The following is a 17,993-nucleotide window of genomic DNA, read 5'->3' as shown; positions in this document are numbered from 1 at the left end:
GCCCCCAGCACCCTGCACGCAAGTCAGAACTTCTCCCCGCGGCCTTGGCCGCCCTGGCTCTACACGCTCATGTTCCACCTGTGCCTCCTTCTTGCTCCGGGTGAAGCAGCTCCCCACCACAGCCGTGGTGCCGGGTCACTCCAGGCTTTCCTGCCATCCTGGGGGCTTTTCTTCCCCTTTTCCCCTTCTTCTGCCTCTGCTCCGGGGCCACACGGGCTTGTGGCGTGCTCCTGCCGCAGCCCCGGGGGCCGGTGCCGCGGGCCGGCGCGCTCCAGCCTCCCTGAGCCCCCCCCCTGCTCCCCCCCAGGAGACACACAGCGGGGCGGGGGGGTCCCCGCCGGGGGAGGGAAGAACCGTGGCCCCTTGCCGCCCCTCGCCACCCTCTCCCGGGCCACCTCGAGCCGCCAGGCTGGGACGGGGCCGCGCACCCCCCGGAGGGCCCGGAGGGCTGGCGCAGGGCTGCCGGGGCCCGGGGGGGGGGGGGGGCGGAGCAGAAAGCCCCTCGGGCACCCACGCGTGGGGTGTGCCGGGGGCAGGGCCGGCCGGGGGCGGGCGGGTGCCCGGGGCGGGGTGCGGCGGCAGGCGGCCCGTGCGCTCGGGGCCGCCGTTACCAATCAGCGCGGCGGAGCCGGGGCGGGCGGCGGAGCCGGGGCGGGCGGCCGGGCGGGGCGGGCGGCGGAGCCGGGGCGGGCGAGCGGGCGGGCGGGCGCGGCGCTCGGCAGCCGGGCGCGTCCTGCCGCCGCTCGCCCTCCGCGGCCCCGGGAGCGGCCCCGGTTGCGCCGCCGTGGCGACGCGCGGGGGGATCCCGGGATGTCCTCGTCGCCCGTGGAGGAGTGCCGGTCGCCCGTGGGGCTGGACTGCTGCAGCTGCTGCCTGGACTTGGCCAACCGGAGCGGGCTGGAGGAGGGGGCCGGGGGCGAGAACAACAACCTGGGCAGCCCCACCGTCAGCAGCTTCCGGCAGCTGCAGGAGCAGCTGGTCCGCAAGAACCTCAACACCGACAAGCTGAGCTCCATCATGCGCCAGGACTCGCTGGAGCCCGTCGTGCGGGACCCCTGCTACCTCTTCAACCAGGGCATCTGCAACAGGAACATCGACCAGACCCTGCTCTCCATCCTCCTGCTCTTCCACAGGTGGGTGTCACCGATGGATGCCGCGGGGCTGCCCGTGTGCTGGGTGCCCCTGGAGCCAGACCCGGGCCAGCAGTGTGCTCGGGAGCTGGCAGTATGGGGGCAAGACGTGGGGCCTGCAGTCCCCTGGGCTGCCAGGGGCAGGGGGACCCGTATGACCCTGGAGCCGGGTAGGGTGGCAGCGGCGGGGATTGCTAGGTGGGGAGAAGCATGAGCCTGGGAGGGAGCCCAGTGGCAGGGAGCCCAGTCTGCCCGCCATGGGTGGTGCCAGCCCAGTCCCTGGGTGCAGGTCCAGGTGGCTCTGCCTGGTGACAGCCAGCAGTGCCCCCCTGTTAGTGCCCTGTGTCTGTCCAGGCAGTGACAACAGTCTCCAGCTGTGTGTCTTGCCCCCTGGACTCTGTGTGCATCTCCCTAGCTACATCTTAGCCACGGAGACATTGCCTGCAGGGGCATGGACAGTGTCCAGCATCAAACAGGCGTTGTCCTCTTAGTCCTGCATGGAAAGGGGCAGCTGTCACTTGAGAAACAGCCATGCTGCCTCAAAAGCCACCTTTACAGTTAGTGAGAAACTGGGTAGGGAGCCCGAGAGTCCTGCTGCCAGGTCCTGCTCTTTCAGCAGCTTCCCTGTCTCTCCCTGGAGTAAATTGAGTGGAGACAGATTTGGCCTGGGTGGTATTTCCCGTCCCTGGAAAGTGACTCTGCCCCTGACTGAGCTGCTCCCTTTTGGCTAGAGCTGCTCCGGGACAGGGCTGCCTGCACCCAAGCAGCGGGACATGCTGCGTCAGGGCTGGCCCCGTCCACTTGCCAGAGGGCTGGGCTTTATGCCGAGGCCGGGTGAGGCAGGAGTGTGGGGTCCCTCCCTGCTCCCCTGCTCTGGCCCTGTGGGCAGAGGAGACTGAACGGGAGGTCCCAAGGGCTGCCACCCCGCAGGGTCCCCGGCCCTGATGAGGGGGACCCCAGGGGCGGGGAGGGGACAGAGCTGTCTCAGGTCCTGCACCGGTGCCTCCGACTCTGCGATGGGGCTGGCCCTGGTGCCCAGCCAGCCTGGAGAGCTGGTAAGAGAACAGGGAGCAGCCTGTGCTGCGGGCTGGCAGGCCCAGGGCTCTCCAGCTCGGCCTTGGGAAAGCGGAGCTGGACCAGGGGGTGCCGCAGGGAGCCACAGAGCTGCCAGAGCACCCCAGAGCTGCCTGTGGCTTCAGCAGGTGGGACGCATCCCTCCCCTCCCAGGGCTGAGGGCACACGTGGCCCCTCGGTGCCTATGTGGCAGGCATCTGTGTGACTGGCAGGGCAGGCAGCGGCTCTGGGGCTCATTCCTTCGCCGTGGGTGGGGTAGCACGCAGGTGGGGCACGCAGCAGCACCCGCAAGTTTGCAGACACCTCGCCATCCCCTCCCCTTCCTGCACACACATGCACCTGTAGGCGTGCTCCTGGGCTGTGCAGGGGCGTGCGAGCCTCCCTTCGCTCTCCTCGCCCGGCGCGGGGAGGCGAGTGGGCTCACACGTGGCTGCCCCACGCGTGCGAGCCACCCAGGCGGTGCGCGCACGCCTCCTCGCCCCAGCCAGCATCTAACACTGTGCAGGCTGCTCCTTCTGAGCCGTCCTCGGCGGAGACGCTCTTCCTGCACTTACATAACGCCGAGCTGCCGCTCAGGTGGGAAAGGAGGAGCTGGGACGCCCGCCAAGGCACCCGGCACCCGGCCCGGGCTCCCAGCTGCACGGCGAGCAGCGAACCCACCCAGCCGGGAGGGAAACAGGAGCAAGAGATTTCCCTTCGCCCCAGGCGGCTGCAGCCAGTTGGCATCACGGGTGGAGAGGGGAAGCGAGACACCGTCCCCAGCGCGGGCTGTCGGGGCTGGGTGTCAGAGTCAAGCATCCGGACTGCTCTCCTGGAGAGGCAGTGACAGTGCCCGTGGGCAAGAGGTGGGCGATGTGGGCATAGCTTGTTGCTTTTGAACTCGTCCCTGCTGGGGCAGGACCCACAGTGCTCCCGATGAGCATCGGTCCGCTCTGCTGAGGTGGGGAGCAAGTGGAGGTGCCAGGCGACAGGGGTTTCTCCCCATCTGTGCCCCTCGCTGCAAGGCCCAAGCCTGTCCTCCATGCCCTGGTGTGTGTGGTGTCCCAAGAAGCTCCGGGCATTCCCTTTTATGACAGGCTGTGCCATAGCGTGGTGCGAAGCTGTAGTGTCCCTTCATCACAGCCTGCTTCCAAGCATCCTGCTGCCAGCCTGGTCCGGAGGCTGCTTGGGTGATTCCCCTTTGCCCCTGGGTGGCACAGCCTGTGGGAGCTGGGGGGCACAGCCCCGGGCACTGGAGGCAGGTGTGCCCACACCTGTGTTTGCTGTTGTTTTGCTCCAGCCTGAACTTTCTCCTCCTGGGGAATGAGCCAAGATACCCAAGAGGTGATAGCATACAAAGCAGGGGATTGTGGGTGCCAGAGGAACACCCCGATAACAGGCCTGATAAGGGCACCCTTGCTGCTGGCACTGGGGAACCCGAGCAGGTTTGTGCCCCTTGTTTTAGCTGATGTCCTCCTACACTGGCACGGGAGGAGGGGGAGGTCGCGCGGATGCACACGCTCGTGCGTGGCCAAAGTCCAGCGCAGCATGGAAGGACGAAGCAGCTGCATCTGGAGTGTGAGTCTGGCTCTGGGGCTGCTGGAGACACTTCAGCCCATGCTGAATCAAGCCTTGGGCCCTGCAAGCCAGAGTCAGATCAGTGCTGGGGGTCTGGGACAACCTACATTGAGCATTTCCAGCCTGTCTCTGGGGGTTTCCCCGTGGCTGGGTGGTCCCTGCTGGTCTATCCATGCTCTTTGCTCACTGCAGGGATGCTGTGAGGGATGCACAAGGTAGGGATGCTCTGGACCTATTGCCTACAGGGCTGACTCCTCCTGCTCAGGGAGTGTGTGGGATCCCATTCAAAAAGGGCTTTTCCCCTCTGTGTCCTCCTCACATGGGGCATCATGAACTGCTCTCCAAGGAGACCTGGGCAGTGCCAAGGGGCCAAGCTCACATGGAAACACCAGGCATAGGGAGGCCAGCTACCACCATGCTGGCTGGGTGACACTTCTCCTCCCCACACATGCCAGTGCGGTGGGCAGAAAGGTCTCCGCCATCCCTCCATGATGCCAGCGTTACCCCAGGATTGCTCCTCCAAGACCCAGGTGCGAGCCTGAGCCTGGCCAAACGTCGGCCAGGGAGAGCAGCCCCGTGACTGTGTGGCACCTTTCCTGGGACTGGGGGAGGCTGAGGGGAGCCGGCAGCGTGGGAGGGGGTCAGCACTGCCGGGGAAGAGCAGCACCCTCCCAGGTGCATACTGGCATGTGATTCAAGCAGGGCCCCGCCTGGCTCTGGGGTGGGAAGAGGAGATATGTGCCAACCTGCTCGCCCACATCAACCAGCCCGTGCCAGCTCTCCTTGCCCAGCCTCTCCCGGATAAGATCCGGCAGCCTGGCCAGTCCATGCCCCGTCCTGCTCTGGGCAGCAAGGGGACATCTCTGCCCATCTGGACCCTTCCCAGGCACTGTGGGAGCTGCTGCTCTGCCGAACAGGGTGGGCAATGACCCACCCTTTGGTCTGACCCATGAAAGGGGCTGGGGGCCACCTTCCCCTGGGTCCTGGGCAAGCCAAGGGAATTGCAGGGAGGCAGGCGAGTGCTGTGCTGCACCGAGAGGCTGGGGGAAGGATGAATCAGGGTGGGAGAAGCCACGCAACACCACCTTTCCCACCATAAGGTCAGGCCAGCGAGCAGGAGCTGCCCAGGCAGCGGTGCCAGGGTGGCATTTGTGGCACGGCACCATTTGTTCCCGTCCGTCGGGTGTCACTTTGCAGCAGTGATGCGGGAGGAGGAGATGGAGCCAGGGTGTAAAGGGCATCCCGGGGCGGCGGGGCCAGGGAGCGCATTCCTGCTGGCCGAGTGGGCTGGAGCAACAAGGAGGCATTGACGGGGAGAGGGGCTGCGCACAGGAGCACGTGTGACCGTGAGAGAGGTGTGGGTGTGAGACCGAAGAGCTGTCCCGCCGGCCTCTCTGCCCTCCCTGGCCCCGTGGGGCAGGTCTGCCCGGGGAGGGGGCTGTGAGAGCCACCCTTCCCGCTCGGGACCGGTGCACCGGGTATTTGTTTGCTTTGCTCTCGTGGGACAGAGCTGCACGTGGCCTGACCCGTGTCTCGTAGCATGGTTTGCCGAGCACTGCAGACCGCTGAGATGCTGGGGAGCTTTTGTTTTAGCAGCAAGAGTAGCTTGCACTCCAGGGAGTAGCTGACCTTGGCGTGCCCAAATCCTCCCACCGTCTGGAAGATGCCAGGCAGCCAGTCTGCTGTGCCTGCCTTGGTTTCCATCACGGGCATCCCACCACCCTGGGACCCCTGCCCCATGACCCAGCAGGCTTTGGGGCGATGTCCCTGCAGGTCAGGCTTGCAGGAGCTCCTGGCCGGGGAAGCCCAGCAGCACTGGGCTCAGCTGCAGCACACCGTGCTCGGCACGGCTCGGCAGGGCTGGCGGCAGCATGTGCTGCACCATGCACCATTCCCGTCCCTTGCCTGCTTCTGCAAGACCCAGCTCCCTCCAGCAAGGAGATTCCCCAACATGCCCTGGAGCACAGGAGAGCCCTGCTCTGCCCCTCCAGCCCCTCAGGATGAAACCATTTGCCCCTGGCCAGGGGGGCCTGGCACAGCTGAGCCGAAGTCTAGTGACGCCAACACCAGCTGCACAGAAACCTGTCACCTCAGATCCTTCTGTGGACGCTCAGGTGCTGCCTGTCTGCTAGGGCACGCACCCAGCTCCGAGCAGGTAGGGTGTAGGTGTTCCAAGGACAGGCAGGGACGGGCACCACGGCCCCATGGAGAAAATGCTGGCGGGATTTATTCAAGCTTTGAACTTTAGGTGTGGAAGAGGTTGGAGCTGGAGCAGGCTACAGGGGTCTGCCCTGGTCCCAGCATCATGCCCCCCCGCTCCAGCATCACACTTCCCCCTTCTCTGGTGACACATACGTGGCCTGATCCTGGATGGTGCTGAGGCAGGTACTGCTGAGCTCGGCTGTAAGTTGGGGCTGGGGCTGAGACACAGGGGAAGCCTTTTACAGCCCGGCTGGCACCTCAGCTCCTACTGGGCATACGGCACAGACGTCAGTGCTGTGGACAACACCTTTGCGGGCACGCCATGCCACTGGCGTGCTCCTCTGTGCTGCGACCCGACACCACCTCCCCAGCCACCTCCCAGCACAGAGAGGGTTAAAGCCGACTCTTTACTTTGGAGGAGCACCGTGACCTGCATGGGACTGAGGGGTTCAGGGCACATGTCGGCAGAGACTGGCAGCTGCGTGTGCTCACAGGGTATGTGACCGCAGCCTGTCTATATGCACCATAAGGCATCTGTCAAGGGGAGAGTGGGTCCGGGCAGATCCTGCCCTTGGGAAGCAACTGAGACCCCATTTGCAGAGGGCAGAGGATACCTCAGGGTGTGTGGCAGGGGGGTGAGGGCTCGAGAGGTGTTAAAGGCTGCAACCTGTCCTGAAGCCACGCTTTGCCGATGAGCTCTGAGTTATATTTATCCAGGTGCTGTGCACTGCTGGCTTTGGGACAGGAGTTTGTCATCCTCTGTCTGTGTGCTTAGAGTTATATATATATATTTGAGGGACTTTTGCTTCAGAATGACTCCAGTGGCAGAGCAGAAGTCCTGGTCCCCTCCCTGTCCTGCTGACCCTGGCCCTGGGGTTAGGGTGTGATCCAGTCCTCGCCACCCCCTGCCTGCAACTGCTCTGGGGATGGCAGCCCTGCCCAGGTGGGCAGCACGGTGGCTGATGACACAGGGCAGGACAAGATATCACCTTGGCCCCGAGTGAAACCATCCCAGCGATCCCCCCATGACAAGAGCATGACTGCTCCAGGTGGTCTGGAGGCAGGGAATGGTCTTACGTTGTCCCCAAGGTTGGCACGAGCCAGGTGACGGCTGGCAGCCAAGACCGGGCACATGGAGAGCCACGGCAGCATCGCAGGTATGCGTCCCACCAGCAGCTTATTGTCTTTCATGTTGTTATTGTTCTGAAATGTCAGTGAGGGAAGGGTTTTAACGAAGCGTCCCCAGTTCGAAATGCCCGGGATTCTTTGCAAAGGCCAGGCGGGGTATTAATAACCGTCTCTGCTGAAACTGTGCAGCCCCAGCGTGCGTCCTTGCCTGACCTCCTGCGGGGTGGCTGGCTCACACGCCGGCAGAGCTCAGCTCCTCTCCCACTTCTGATCCCCACTGACTTGCGCCTGGCCTGGCTTCACACCCCCCTACTGGGTCCACCCAGTTTGACCCTGGGGAAGGGGCGTTGAGGGGCTGCTGGTGCTCCCCCCCAAGCATCCCCATTGGGCCAGGCAGGAGAATGCAAAGCTCAGGCACCTTTGAAAGGGGAAGGTGCAGGATTCAAGGGTTTCCTTGAATGTGGGTTAGTCCGGGCTAGAAGAGCAGCTTTTGGTCGCACGGGGTGCCGACGCGCTGCTCTCTCACAGCTTCCCGGCCTCTGTCCTCTCATTATATAAGAGCTGCCTTCCAATTAGCAAGCCAGGCGCTCCCGCACGCCGCAGGGCAGCAGCTGCCAGCGCCGAGCATGGCTCCGGAGCACCCGCCCCTGCCTGAAAACTGGCCTGGGATTTCTTTCGGCAGATGCCGGAGGCCCTGCCTTGGGGTTCCTCTCTTGGGCTGGGGATCTCCAGAAAACCCAGCTCTGCGCCAGCGAGGGCCGAGGGGAGGGAAGAGCCCAGGCTGGCAGCCCCCTGCCTGCTGCACACTCTGGGGTTCGAGGGCACCACATGGCCCTGGTGCTGCAGGGGGTCCCTTCAGCATCACGGCCACCTCCGTTGTGGCCCTGGTTCCCTGAAACCGGACCAGAGAAGGGCAGCCAGGATCTGGGGGTGATCCAGCTGGGACCGTCCAAGATGATACAGTGGGCTACGAAATGAAGACAGGCCTGAAGTTCACAGCCTGGGCTGGCAGGAGACGTGTGGGGCAGGGCACGGCTAACCAAGGGAGGTAACACGGAGTTCAGTTACGGAACTCCACCCCACGGGGCCCGTGGGTGTGAAATGCTTGTTCTGCGGACAGATTTGTGGATGAGAACTCTGCTGAGGGTTCAGTCTGCCCATTCTGCCTGGGGCTGGGCATCCCTGACCCACAGGCGGCAGGTAGTGTGGCCAGGGGCTGGCTGTGCTCACTCCCCCCCAGCCCCGCAGCCAGGCACGATGCTAGTGGGAACGCTACAGGGTTTTTGCTGGGCTGTGCCATACCTGACAGCCTACCTCCCGCGGCACGCTGCGGTTGTGGGACCCTGCACGGGCCGGGTGTGACCAGGGGAGCAGCGGGGTGTTGAGGTTTGCGGCATGGCCCCTGGCAGGGCGCCCGCTGGGGCGGCCCGAGCTGTGCAGGCAGCAGCGTGGGGCTGGTGTTGACAAACACAGGCAAGGCGGGAGGTTGGGCAGCATGGTCCAGGGCTGCTAATAAGCAGATCAGCCCTTTTTCCTCTTCCCCTCCTACCCCAGCATGCCTGGGGAAGCCGTGGCTTTGGGGGCTTCCGATGTACAGCACCGCGGGGAGAGGTCTGCCGGAGCCGGGTCGTCTCTGACCTCCCCTCCTGACACCACTGCTGGGGGGCAGCTGCTACTGGGGTGCACCGGCTGGGGGGCATGGGAGGAAGAATGGGGGCCGGTGACAAAGTTAAAGAAAGAAAAATTGCAGCTCTCAGCAGGCCGGCTCTGGGGTGTGCACTCGCATGCCAGAAAAAACAGAACTGGGAGTACAGCCAAGTACCTTTATCAGAGGAAGCAGGCAGCCCAACAGCTGGACATGGGAGCCTGCCAGGGCTCCCTCCTCCCGCCCCACAGTGCCTCCAGCCCAACAGGTTGGAGGAGTCCCCACGCTGCAATCCCTGCCTGTGCCCTGCTGCCCAGCAGAGGGGTTAACCTTAGCCGTGTCCCCCACCCACAGGAGCTTGCTCTGCTTGTGTTGGTCGGTGGTGAAGGGAGGGGAGGACAGGTTCCCCATCAGCCTTCCCCAATTGCAAACCCTCCTTGAGCTTCCCGGGCATTGCAAAGGCCTTGACTGCCCTGCGCAGCTCTCCCCGTTGTTCTGGTGTCCCCTGGGACTGGGACTAGGTCTAGCAAGGCCAGAAGCACTGGCTCTGCAGGCAGGGGCTTGCATACCTGTCCAGGTACTTACAGATGTACCTGGGAGGGGTTGCCCTCTGCTCTGGAGCAGCATGTGCCCTGGGTTGAGGGATTTATGAGCACTCCAAGGCTCTGATGGGCATGAACCAGGTCCCCATGTCACAGGGCTCCTGGATGCGTGGGGCTGCCAAAGGTCCCACGCAGCCCCTGGAAGGCACCAGCTGAGCCGGGGGTAGTGCCAAGTCTGCAGTAAACAGCTCGGCCAGGACATCTGCAGGATGAGGAAACGAAGAGCTGGCCAACTGGTGTGCTCCAGCAGCCTCACTGGTGTGCTCCTGTGCTGCAAGGCAGGCAGGCGCAGTTTGGGATGCTGTGAGTGAGACTGCGGAGTGGGACAGCAGGTGACACAGCTGCCTGCCTGCTTGTGGGCAGCCCCCTGACATTACCTCTACCTCTCCAGTACCAGGATAGGACTGTGGGGCAAGACTGGGGGCTCTGCAGACCTGTCCCACACCCAGTCCTTCCCACCATGGGCTCTCACAAGCCCCAGCCATCACCAATGTCCCTGGCCACCCCTCCTTCAGCTCCTGATGGGCACGGCTGGCCCTGGCGCTGGCATCCCCAGTCCCCTTGGCTGGCACAGCCACAGCTGCAGGATTTCAGACTGTGAAAGGCAGAGTTTTCTTAGCTGCGTGTTTGCAAGCAGTGGCTTTTCCTCTCCCCCTCTGCTCTGACCCTTTGAGCTGGAGATCTGGCTCTGTGGAGCAGCCTGGGCAGCTTTGGCTCTGCGCCTTTCCCGTGTTGCTCTCCAGTGTCTCTAAGGCCAGGCAATAAACATTTCCCACGCCTCAGACCCTCTGAAGGGCCTTCCTCCCATTGAGCTGAGTCCTTGGGAGAGAGCAAGCCAGGAACACTGCCACAGAGCAGCGAGAACTGCCTGGAGCTGGGGGAGAGCGGAGGCTGAGGAGCCAGCACTGCCCAGCAGCACAGGCCATTCCTCCAGCTCCCACCAGCAGCTGAGAGGGCAAGGGCATCCTTTGGCATGTGGCACCGCAGTGCCTGGCACGAGTTCGATGCAGGAGGCTCAGCGCAATAGCACATCTCGTCCCTGGGGCCGTGGGGATGGGGCTGTGTCCCCTGACCCACAACACAGTGCAGGTGTGGGGTGCCAGGAGGCGAGAGAGATCATCCCATCATCCTGCTCCGTGTCATCCCTTGCTCCAGCCAGGCTTAGCCCTGCGGGGGCTGCAGCCCAGCTGCGTTCATGCCTCCGTGTCCTGTTGCAGTGGAGGGGGTCGTTACTAAAAGTCACCTGGTGATCAGGGCTGGCATCTCCCAAGCTAGGGCACAGGCTGTGTGTGGGCTCACTGAGGGGTTGCTAGCAGCTTTGGGGTATCCTGCAGGGCCATTGCTGGCGGTGACACCAGTGAACGGCTAGTGTCACCACCTCTCCTAGCTGCTTGATGACAGCCATGGGGGTTTTTTCCCCCCAGAAAGCACAACAATTAGTGTCACAATTACACTGTATCGTGGCTGCCGTTATTGTTCCCAAAATAACCACAGGCACGAGCCGGGGCCCTGCCTGATGAACCTCCCAAGGCTGCACACAGGAGGCAAGAGCTGCCATGCTGCTGCCCTAGGGAGGCAGCTTGCACCACTGGCCCTTCACACCCAGCCTGCTCCAAGGCGTCCCTCACCATGGCCTCTGGTGCCATAGGGTAGCGGCGAGTCCGTGGCCCCCTGCTGTGTAGGAAGAGCAAGGGGGGATGTTGACCACCCTGTTCTGCTGCCGCCAGGCCCCAGAGGACCAGGAGCGGGGCACGGGGCGGTGGGAGAGGAAGCAGATCCCAGCAGCCCTGCTGGAGTGGGGCCAGCAGCCCAGCAAGGCCGTCTGCCGGGGCCACGGGGGGCTGGGAAAGGGCCCCCCGCCGCTCAGGGCTCAGCTGGAACCCCACGCAGGACTCTGCTGCTGTGGGAGGCGTTTGGACAGCCCATGGGGGCTCCCATCCAGATGAGAGCTGAGCCTGAACCAGGGGTCCAGCAGAGAGCTGTGAGCTGCTGCTCCCACCTCTGAGATGCCAGCTGGGCTGCAGTGGGGCCAGCCCATGGGCAGGGGGTGCCTCCCACCTGCACAAGGGGACAGCTGAGCTGCCCCCGCACCGCGCTGCTGACACCATGTGTGCATGCACGGGTGTACGTCTGCGTCAGCCGTGAGTCAGGGCAACGTGTGCGTGGGGGGGTGAGGTATTTGCAGTGCACATGCAGGATGCATCGGCATGCACGCAGGAGGGACGTGTTTGTAGGGTGTGCATGCAGAAGCGTGTGTGCGTGCAGGATGCACGCGTATGCATGTGCATGCAGGGTGTGCACCTGTGTGCAGCATGCAGGCCCATGTGGGCTAGAAAATGCACATGTGCATGCAAAGGGGCTGGGCATGTCTGTGTGGGTGTGCCTGTGTCTGCAGGGCGTGCATGTGCATGTGCACGCGGGACTTGCACGTGTGTGCGTGAATGTATGGGTTGCAAAGTGTGCCCATGTTTGTGTGCACCCGGCAACGAGTCCAGGGGTGTCTGCAGCAGAAGTCATGTCCCCCAAGTGGGTGTGTGGGCAAGGGGCTGCAGGGGGGTGGGCTGCATCCCTGCTGAGGCTGTGCCAGGGAGAGGAGGCAGCCCCCATGCCCAATGCGACCTGTCCCCCGCCAGGCAGGCTGCCTTGCGATTCCCCATTAATTAAGTGCCAGGAAGGAAAGAGAAAGCAGAGCCTTCTGCACTTCCATCCCTAAAAAGTGTTCCTCCCCTGAGGGTCTCATGGAGGAGGGCAGCATCCTTCCAAGCCTCACAGCTGGGGAGCCCACTCCCCAAGCAGTGATGGCTCTGGTCAGGGCTGTGCAGGGCTGGGAAAGACCCCAGGAGGGGCAGCAGGGAAGTCAGCGACTTACTTTTGTTTATTTTTGCCATAGTCCCAGCTCCATGGGAAAAAAATTGGAGGTGGCAGAGCTGAAGCGATTTCCTCCCGAAGCGCTACGCCACTGCACTTCCCCACTTCACTCCAGCAGCCACGGAAATCGCCGGCTTTTTGCCAGCTCTTGGTGCTCAAGCGCTGTGTCGGGAAGGGGCCGGGCAGGGCCTGGGACCCCAGAGCCGTGGGGCAAAAGCCACGAGCCAGGCTCTGGTCCGTTCGTCCTGGAGCCCATGGTCCCTGTCTCTAATAATTTAGGGCTTTCCTTTGGGAAGGTGGCAGGGCCAGGTCTGGGGGTGCAGTAGCACGGGAGATGAGGAGGTGGGGAAACCGAGGCACGGCTGCCAGGGCTAGGGGCAGGCTGGGGTCTGCCCACCCTATCTCCCTGCTGCTGCCCACCTCTCTGCAGGAGAAAGAAGGTGGCACAACCGGTGACGTGCCCAACCACAGGAGAGAAAATGCCTCTCTCCTTCTCCCCTGCCGTCTCTATAGTGAGATGGGCACCTTCCCTGAGCTGCAGAGGGAAACCGAGTCACGGGACCCACAGTGTGGGTGGCCTGGGCTTCTCCTGGCCTAGGGGACAGAGCTGTGCCCCATGTCACGGGGGCTGCCACCCTGCCCACCAACAGCCACCCTGGGGACAAGCGCATACAGAGCGCCTTTCATCTGCCCGTGGAGGGGGGCAGCCACCCGCTCTCCGCTTGGCACCCAGGCGGCTCGGGGTGGCACGCTGACCCACCGGCCCCTGAAAGGGCCAATTGAGCATGGCTGAGGTCATCTACCCGACGTGTTTACCCCGTGCCCGCTGCCCTGGGATGCGGCCGGCACCCAGGCTGTCCCTGCCACCCAGCAGGCTGGGGGGACGCATCTGTGGGCAGAACCAGCATCGCTTCTGGGGCGCTGGGCTGCCGCCGGGGACCAGAGGGGCCAGAGCGGGGTCTCAGGCGCTGGCATGGCCTTCCAGCCGCCATACTCCCCGAGCCTCTTCAGGAGGAGGGACTGGTGAGTAGGGCCTGGCCATGGGCAGGGTGGGGGGACATGTGCCAGCCCCGGGGCTGGGGGGGACAAGCCTCTGCCCGCTCTCTGCAGCGCCAGCCCCCTGCTCAGCCCTGCCCAGCAGCTTTGCATGGGCCAGGCTGGTGCTGGCATGGGGGGGGGGGTGCATCATCCCCCCCCCCGATGGAGGGATGAATGGGTGCCACACGTGCCCACACAGGGTGCCCATTCCCTTCGCTGCTCAGGACACCGTGGTCCTCATCCTGCCCTGGGAGGCAGGGGTGTGATTTGCTGGGGAACAAGTTGGCAGGGCCTTGCTCTGGGCAGCAGCCATGCTGCACCGTGCCTCAGTTTCCCTTTCTGACGGGGAAATACGCCTCCACCCACCCTCAGCCCTCTCCCTGAGGAACGGGCACAGCAGCACACCCACTGGTTGGGGTCCTTGGGCCACTTCCCACGCTGGCACCCACCAGCCAGGTGCTGGGCACCTTCAGCACTCCCTGGATCAGGGGATTTGGGGTCCTCTGCAGCATCTCGGGTGCAGGTGCCCCTGCCAGCACTAATGCTTTCTCAGATGCTGCACTGTGGCGCCGGCTCCCTGCCAGGGTCTCGTTCAGCATCAGCCCCTGCCCTGGCTTGCGAAGGATGAGCCCCACGGGGTCAGCGGCAGCGGGCAGCAGCAGGGCGCAGCAGGGCGACTGCCCAGGTGCTGAGCGAAGTCCCACCCGGTGCAGGTCCAGAGGGCAGAGATAAGCGCCGGAGCTGGCAGAGCGGCCGAGCGCAGGGGGAGCAGCACCCGCGGTGGGCAATGCCAGCCCCAGCCCCGCCACGTTACTAGGCGGGGGGGGGGGGTGGGTGGGTCTTGCCTGCACCCCACGGAGGAGACGCGCTCGCTCTATGTGCAAGTCGCTCTGCGGGTGCGGTGGCAGACCCGGCGTGACCCCGGTGCTTGCACACGCGTGTGCACACGCAAACACAGCGCACACCCGGCCCCCGGGCTGTGCCCCCCAGCAGCCCCGGGCGCCCCGCGCGCAGCTGGGGGGGGCAGCCGGGGCCCGGCCCCGGCCCCGGCCCCGCTGCAGTGCCGGCCCTGGCCGCGGGGCGGCGGCCCCCCCCGGGCGGAGCGCGGTCCGGTGGAGGGTTATGCAAGGGCGGGGCGGGGCCGGCGGCTGGCCCCGGTCTTGTTTTGCAGCCCGGGGTTTGTTTTGCACGCCGGTTTTGTTTTTCCACTCCCGTTTCTGTTTTGCGGTCCGGTTTTGTTTTGCACTCCGGGTCTTGTTTTGCGCGCCCGTGTTGTTTTTCCACTCCCGTTTCTGGCTTGCGCTCCCGGTTTTGCTTTGCACGCCCGTGGCTGCCCCTTTTCCTTCTGCCAGCCCCCCCCCCCCCCCCCCCCCCCCGCCTTTGCAGCCGCGGCGGGCCCTGCTGCGCGGGGAGACCTGCAGGCGTGCCCCCCCCCCCCCAAATGCAAAGCAGGTTTCCTCCTTTTCCCAGTCCCCCAAGCAGGTGTGTGTCGTCCCCCCTCAGCTGAACCCCCATCCCGGTTGATGTGGGGAGCACAGAAAGGGAGTGCTGAGGCCTGCGGAGGAATGTGGGGTGGAGGGATGGGTGCTGAGGGGGGATGGGGGGCCAAGACTCTTGTTGCAGGAGACGAGGGGTGCAGGCGTGGGTGTACAGATCAGGAGTGCAGAGTCGCGAGAACACGGCGCTGGGGTCAGGGGTTCTGGACTGGGAAGGGGCCGTGCTGTGCTGGGGTGCAGCTGGGGAGGCGCGGAGGTGCCGTGCCGGGGTGAGAGGGTGCCGTGCCGGGGTTAGGGGTGCTGCAGCCCCGGGCGCGGCGTTGCGGGACGCGGGGCCGGGCCGGCCGCGGTGGCCCCGCCCGACGGGGCGGACACCGCCCATATAAGCGGGGGCGGCGCGGGGGGAGCTGCAGTGCGTTCAGCTCTCGCTCGTCTGCTCGCGGCGCTCTCCGCAGTCATGAGCACTGGCATGTACCAGTCCCCCATGGAGGTAGCTGTCTACCAGCTCCACAACTTCTCCATCTCCTTTTTCTCCTCCCTGCTGGGGGGGGACGTGGTCTCCGTGAAGCTCGACAACAGGTAGGGGCAGCCCCGGTACCAGCCGCGGTCCGCCCCGCCGTTTTCCGCCATAGCCCGGGCCGGCCCGGCCTGTTGTCCCGGGTGAAGGGGCGTCTCGGTGCCCCGGGAGAACCCGCTGCATTGCCCCTGCGGAGGCGGGGGGGGGGGGAACGGGGACAGGTGCATTGTTCCTGCGGGGCGGGGGACGGGGGACTGATGCGCTGATCCCTGGCGAAGGGGGAAGCCCCGCTGCGTTGCGGCCCGGGGTAGGGGGTGTCGCGGTGCATGAATTCCCCAGGGAGGGGGTGCCTGGGGGCTCGTTGCTAACGCCCAGCCTCTCCGCTCTCTTCCAGCGCCTCCGGAGCCAGCGTGGTGGCCATCGACAACAAGATCGAGCAGGCAATGGTGAGCCGTAGTGCCGCTCCCCCCACCGCGGACCTTGTTCCGTGACTCCTCCCTGGGTGCTTTTGCTTGGGGGGGGTCCCCACTCCCCGGGTGGGCGCTGAGCCCGGAGCGGGGGGGTCCCCGCTCTCCAGCCCGTTGCGGAACAGAGCAGCTCCTTTGTCTGCCCGCCGCGGCTGGCTGAGCTCATTGGCTCCGGCAGCGCCGCAGTGCGCAGGGAGTCTGCCGAGGGGGGAACCTGGGAAGGACCCTCTGGGGATGGGGGGGTGACTAAGCCAGGTCGTATGGGTGGTAGGGAACTGCAGCCTGCCAGACCCCGGGGGGGGGGGGGGTGGGGAGGGCGGGCGATGGAGAGTGCCTCCGGAGGCAGCGAGACCTGGGAGATTGGGGACCTGAGGGATGCTGTGGGTGCTGGCCTAGGGGGGCTACACTGGGTGAGCACCTGGCCAGGGTGCCAGGGGTGGTGTGGGGAGGGGAAGCCTTTGGGAAAAGACTTTGTGGCACTTTGCGAGTGGCTGGGGGCAAAGTTTTGCGGGGCAGGGTGGGAGCAACCCCCAGGGTGTAACTGTTGAGTGATCAGTCTCTTCAATGGGCCTTTTGTAGGATCTTGTGAAAAATCACCTGATGTATGCAGTGCGGGAGGAGGTGGAGGTCCTGAAAGAGCAAATCAAAGAACTGTTGGAGAAAAACTCCCAGCTGGAGCGTGAAAACAGCCTCCTGAAGACCCTCGCCAGCCCTGAGCAGCTGGAGAAGTTCCAGTCCCGGCTCCCTGCAGAGGTCCTGTGCGCGGAGGAGCAGAGCCCCGGGGCAGCTGCTCCAGCCCAGCACTCAGGGGGCTCTGCGGTGTAAGGTGGCTCTGTCCTTGGGGTGGGCAGAGCCACAGAACTCTTTCTACTTAATCTCCTGCAAAATTGTTTCCGCCTTCATCTCACACGAAGGACTGCCAGACCCCGGCGCTGAGCCGTGCCTCCCCCCGGGCAAACCTGGCCAGCCAGCAGAGCCAGTGGCCGTCTCCTGCACGAGGATGCTCTTCTGCGAGGGAGATGTGGGCAACTGACCGCTCCTCATCCAACCACCCACCGTGTGCCAGGAGTAAATCTGTGGCCTGCCCATCCCAGGCTCTGCTGAAACCTGGGCATCTACAACACCCTGGCAGTGCCAGGTGGCCTTTGGCACTTTAATGGGAATCCACGGTTGGAGGAGCGCACGCCGAGTCCTGTGCCTTTGCTGCACTGTACGGGGGGGGTGTCTGTTTCTGGCAAAGCCTGACGTTGGAGGAAGACCGTTGTTTAGTGAGCGATGCAGATTTGTCCCGCTAGCCACCCAGGAGCGTGCTCGAACCCAGACCTGACTCTGAGCAGCACCAGTGGTGGCAGTTGCGGTGTAGTGCATGGCTGTACCCACATCAGTGTGGGGATTACAAGGAAAAAAAAAGCTTGTTTTATTAGTTTGGGCATCTTCTGTAGCCGTATCTATGTATAAACACACACGAGCAGTGCCCACAAGGCTGTGGGGTGCCCTGCTCTGGGCCAGCCATGCCCATCTCTGTACAGCTGGGGGATTCGAGGCAAGACTGGAATGGCTAACGGCTGTAACTGGGTGGCCAGCACTGCGAGCGGCACAAAGGAGGGGGATGGATTCACCCCTCTGTGGCATACACCGTGACAGAGCCATGCAGCAGTGCTGGGAGGATCTGGACTGACCGCTGGGCAGAGCCATGACAGGGGCTGTGGTCCAGCCTGCTGGGTTGGGGGGAGCCAGCCTGGGCTCCCCACCTTCCCTGGCCAGCTCTCTGGGAAGTGACGGGACGTCCCTTTTGACGTCAGAAGCGGTGACACAGTTGTGTAAATCTAGGTAGAAATGGCAATAAACTCTACTTTTTATATAAATGTGCACCCCAAGCTGTGTGTCTGTGGCTGGGAAGGGTGAGGTGTTGGGGTGCTGGGGCTTGCTGGGATGGGACTGGTGAGGATATTGTGCTGCCAACTTGCTGGGGGCTGTGCTGGTGCTGCTCCCCAGCTGAGAAAACGTGGCAGCTCCCCTCCTTTGGGGGAGGGGGTCAGTCCCCCCTAAACCACCCTGGTTAAGCCAAGTTGAGATTTTGGAGAAGTGAGCAGGCACCCCCTTCCTGGGGGCTGGGTGCACGGTAGGAAAGGTGCCCTGAACCTACAGGTCTTTGTCCTCTCTGTCATGCCTGTGACCAGGGGGGTGTGGAGGAGGGCAAGCGGGGAGAAGGCTCTTCTCGGGCTGTGCGGAGCTGTATGGACCCCAGCCCAGGTCTGCTCTTCCTCTG

At 64.3% G+C, this 17,993-nt stretch overlaps 1 protein-coding gene across 2 annotated transcripts; it reads left to right on the top strand.

Moving 5' to 3' along the window:
• The first annotated feature begins 710 nt into the window (after positions 1-710).
• Positions 711-17,593, top strand: TSC22D3 (TSC22 domain family member 3). Of its 2 annotated transcripts, none has more exons than XM_049827347.1 (3): positions 711-1,133; positions 15,652-15,703; positions 16,304-17,593. In XM_049827347.1, the coding sequence occupies exons 1-3, from the start codon at positions 811-813 to the stop codon at positions 16,547-16,549; spliced, it is 621 nt and encodes a 206-aa protein (XP_049683304.1). In that variant the 5' UTR covers positions 711-810; the 3' UTR covers positions 16,550-17,593. The 2 variants fall into 2 exon arrangements, with proteins under 2 accessions (XP_049683304.1, XP_049683305.1); XM_049827348.1 differs by lacking the exon at positions 711-1,133 and adding an exon at positions 15,086-15,319.
• Positions 17,594-17,993: the final 400 nt, after the last annotated feature.

The sequence above is a fragment of the Accipiter gentilis genome, chromosome 24 (assembly GCF_929443795.1).
Source record: "Accipiter gentilis chromosome 24, bAccGen1.1, whole genome shotgun sequence".
Classification (NCBI taxonomy): domain Eukaryota; kingdom Metazoa; phylum Chordata; class Aves; order Accipitriformes; family Accipitridae; genus Astur; species Astur gentilis.
The sequence above is the reverse complement of the archived record's forward strand: the minus strand, read 5'-3'. Positions and strand labels throughout refer to the sequence as shown.

What these genes read in the sequence shown, in the direction of transcription:
- TSC22D3 (XM_049827347.1), top strand. Translation starts at nt 811, where the DNA reads ATGTCCTCGTCGCCCGTGGAGGAGTGCCGGTCGCCCGTGGGGCTGGAC. An exon ending in ATCCTCCTGCTCTTCCACAG is followed by an intron (nt 1,134 to 15,651) that starts GTGGGTGTCACC and finishes GCTCTCTTCCAG; the next exon opens with CGCCTCCGGAGCCAGCGTGG. An exon ending in ACAAGATCGAGCAGGCAATG is followed by an intron (nt 15,704 to 16,303) that starts GTGAGCCGTAGT and finishes GGCCTTTTGTAG; the next exon opens with GATCTTGTGAAAAATCACCT.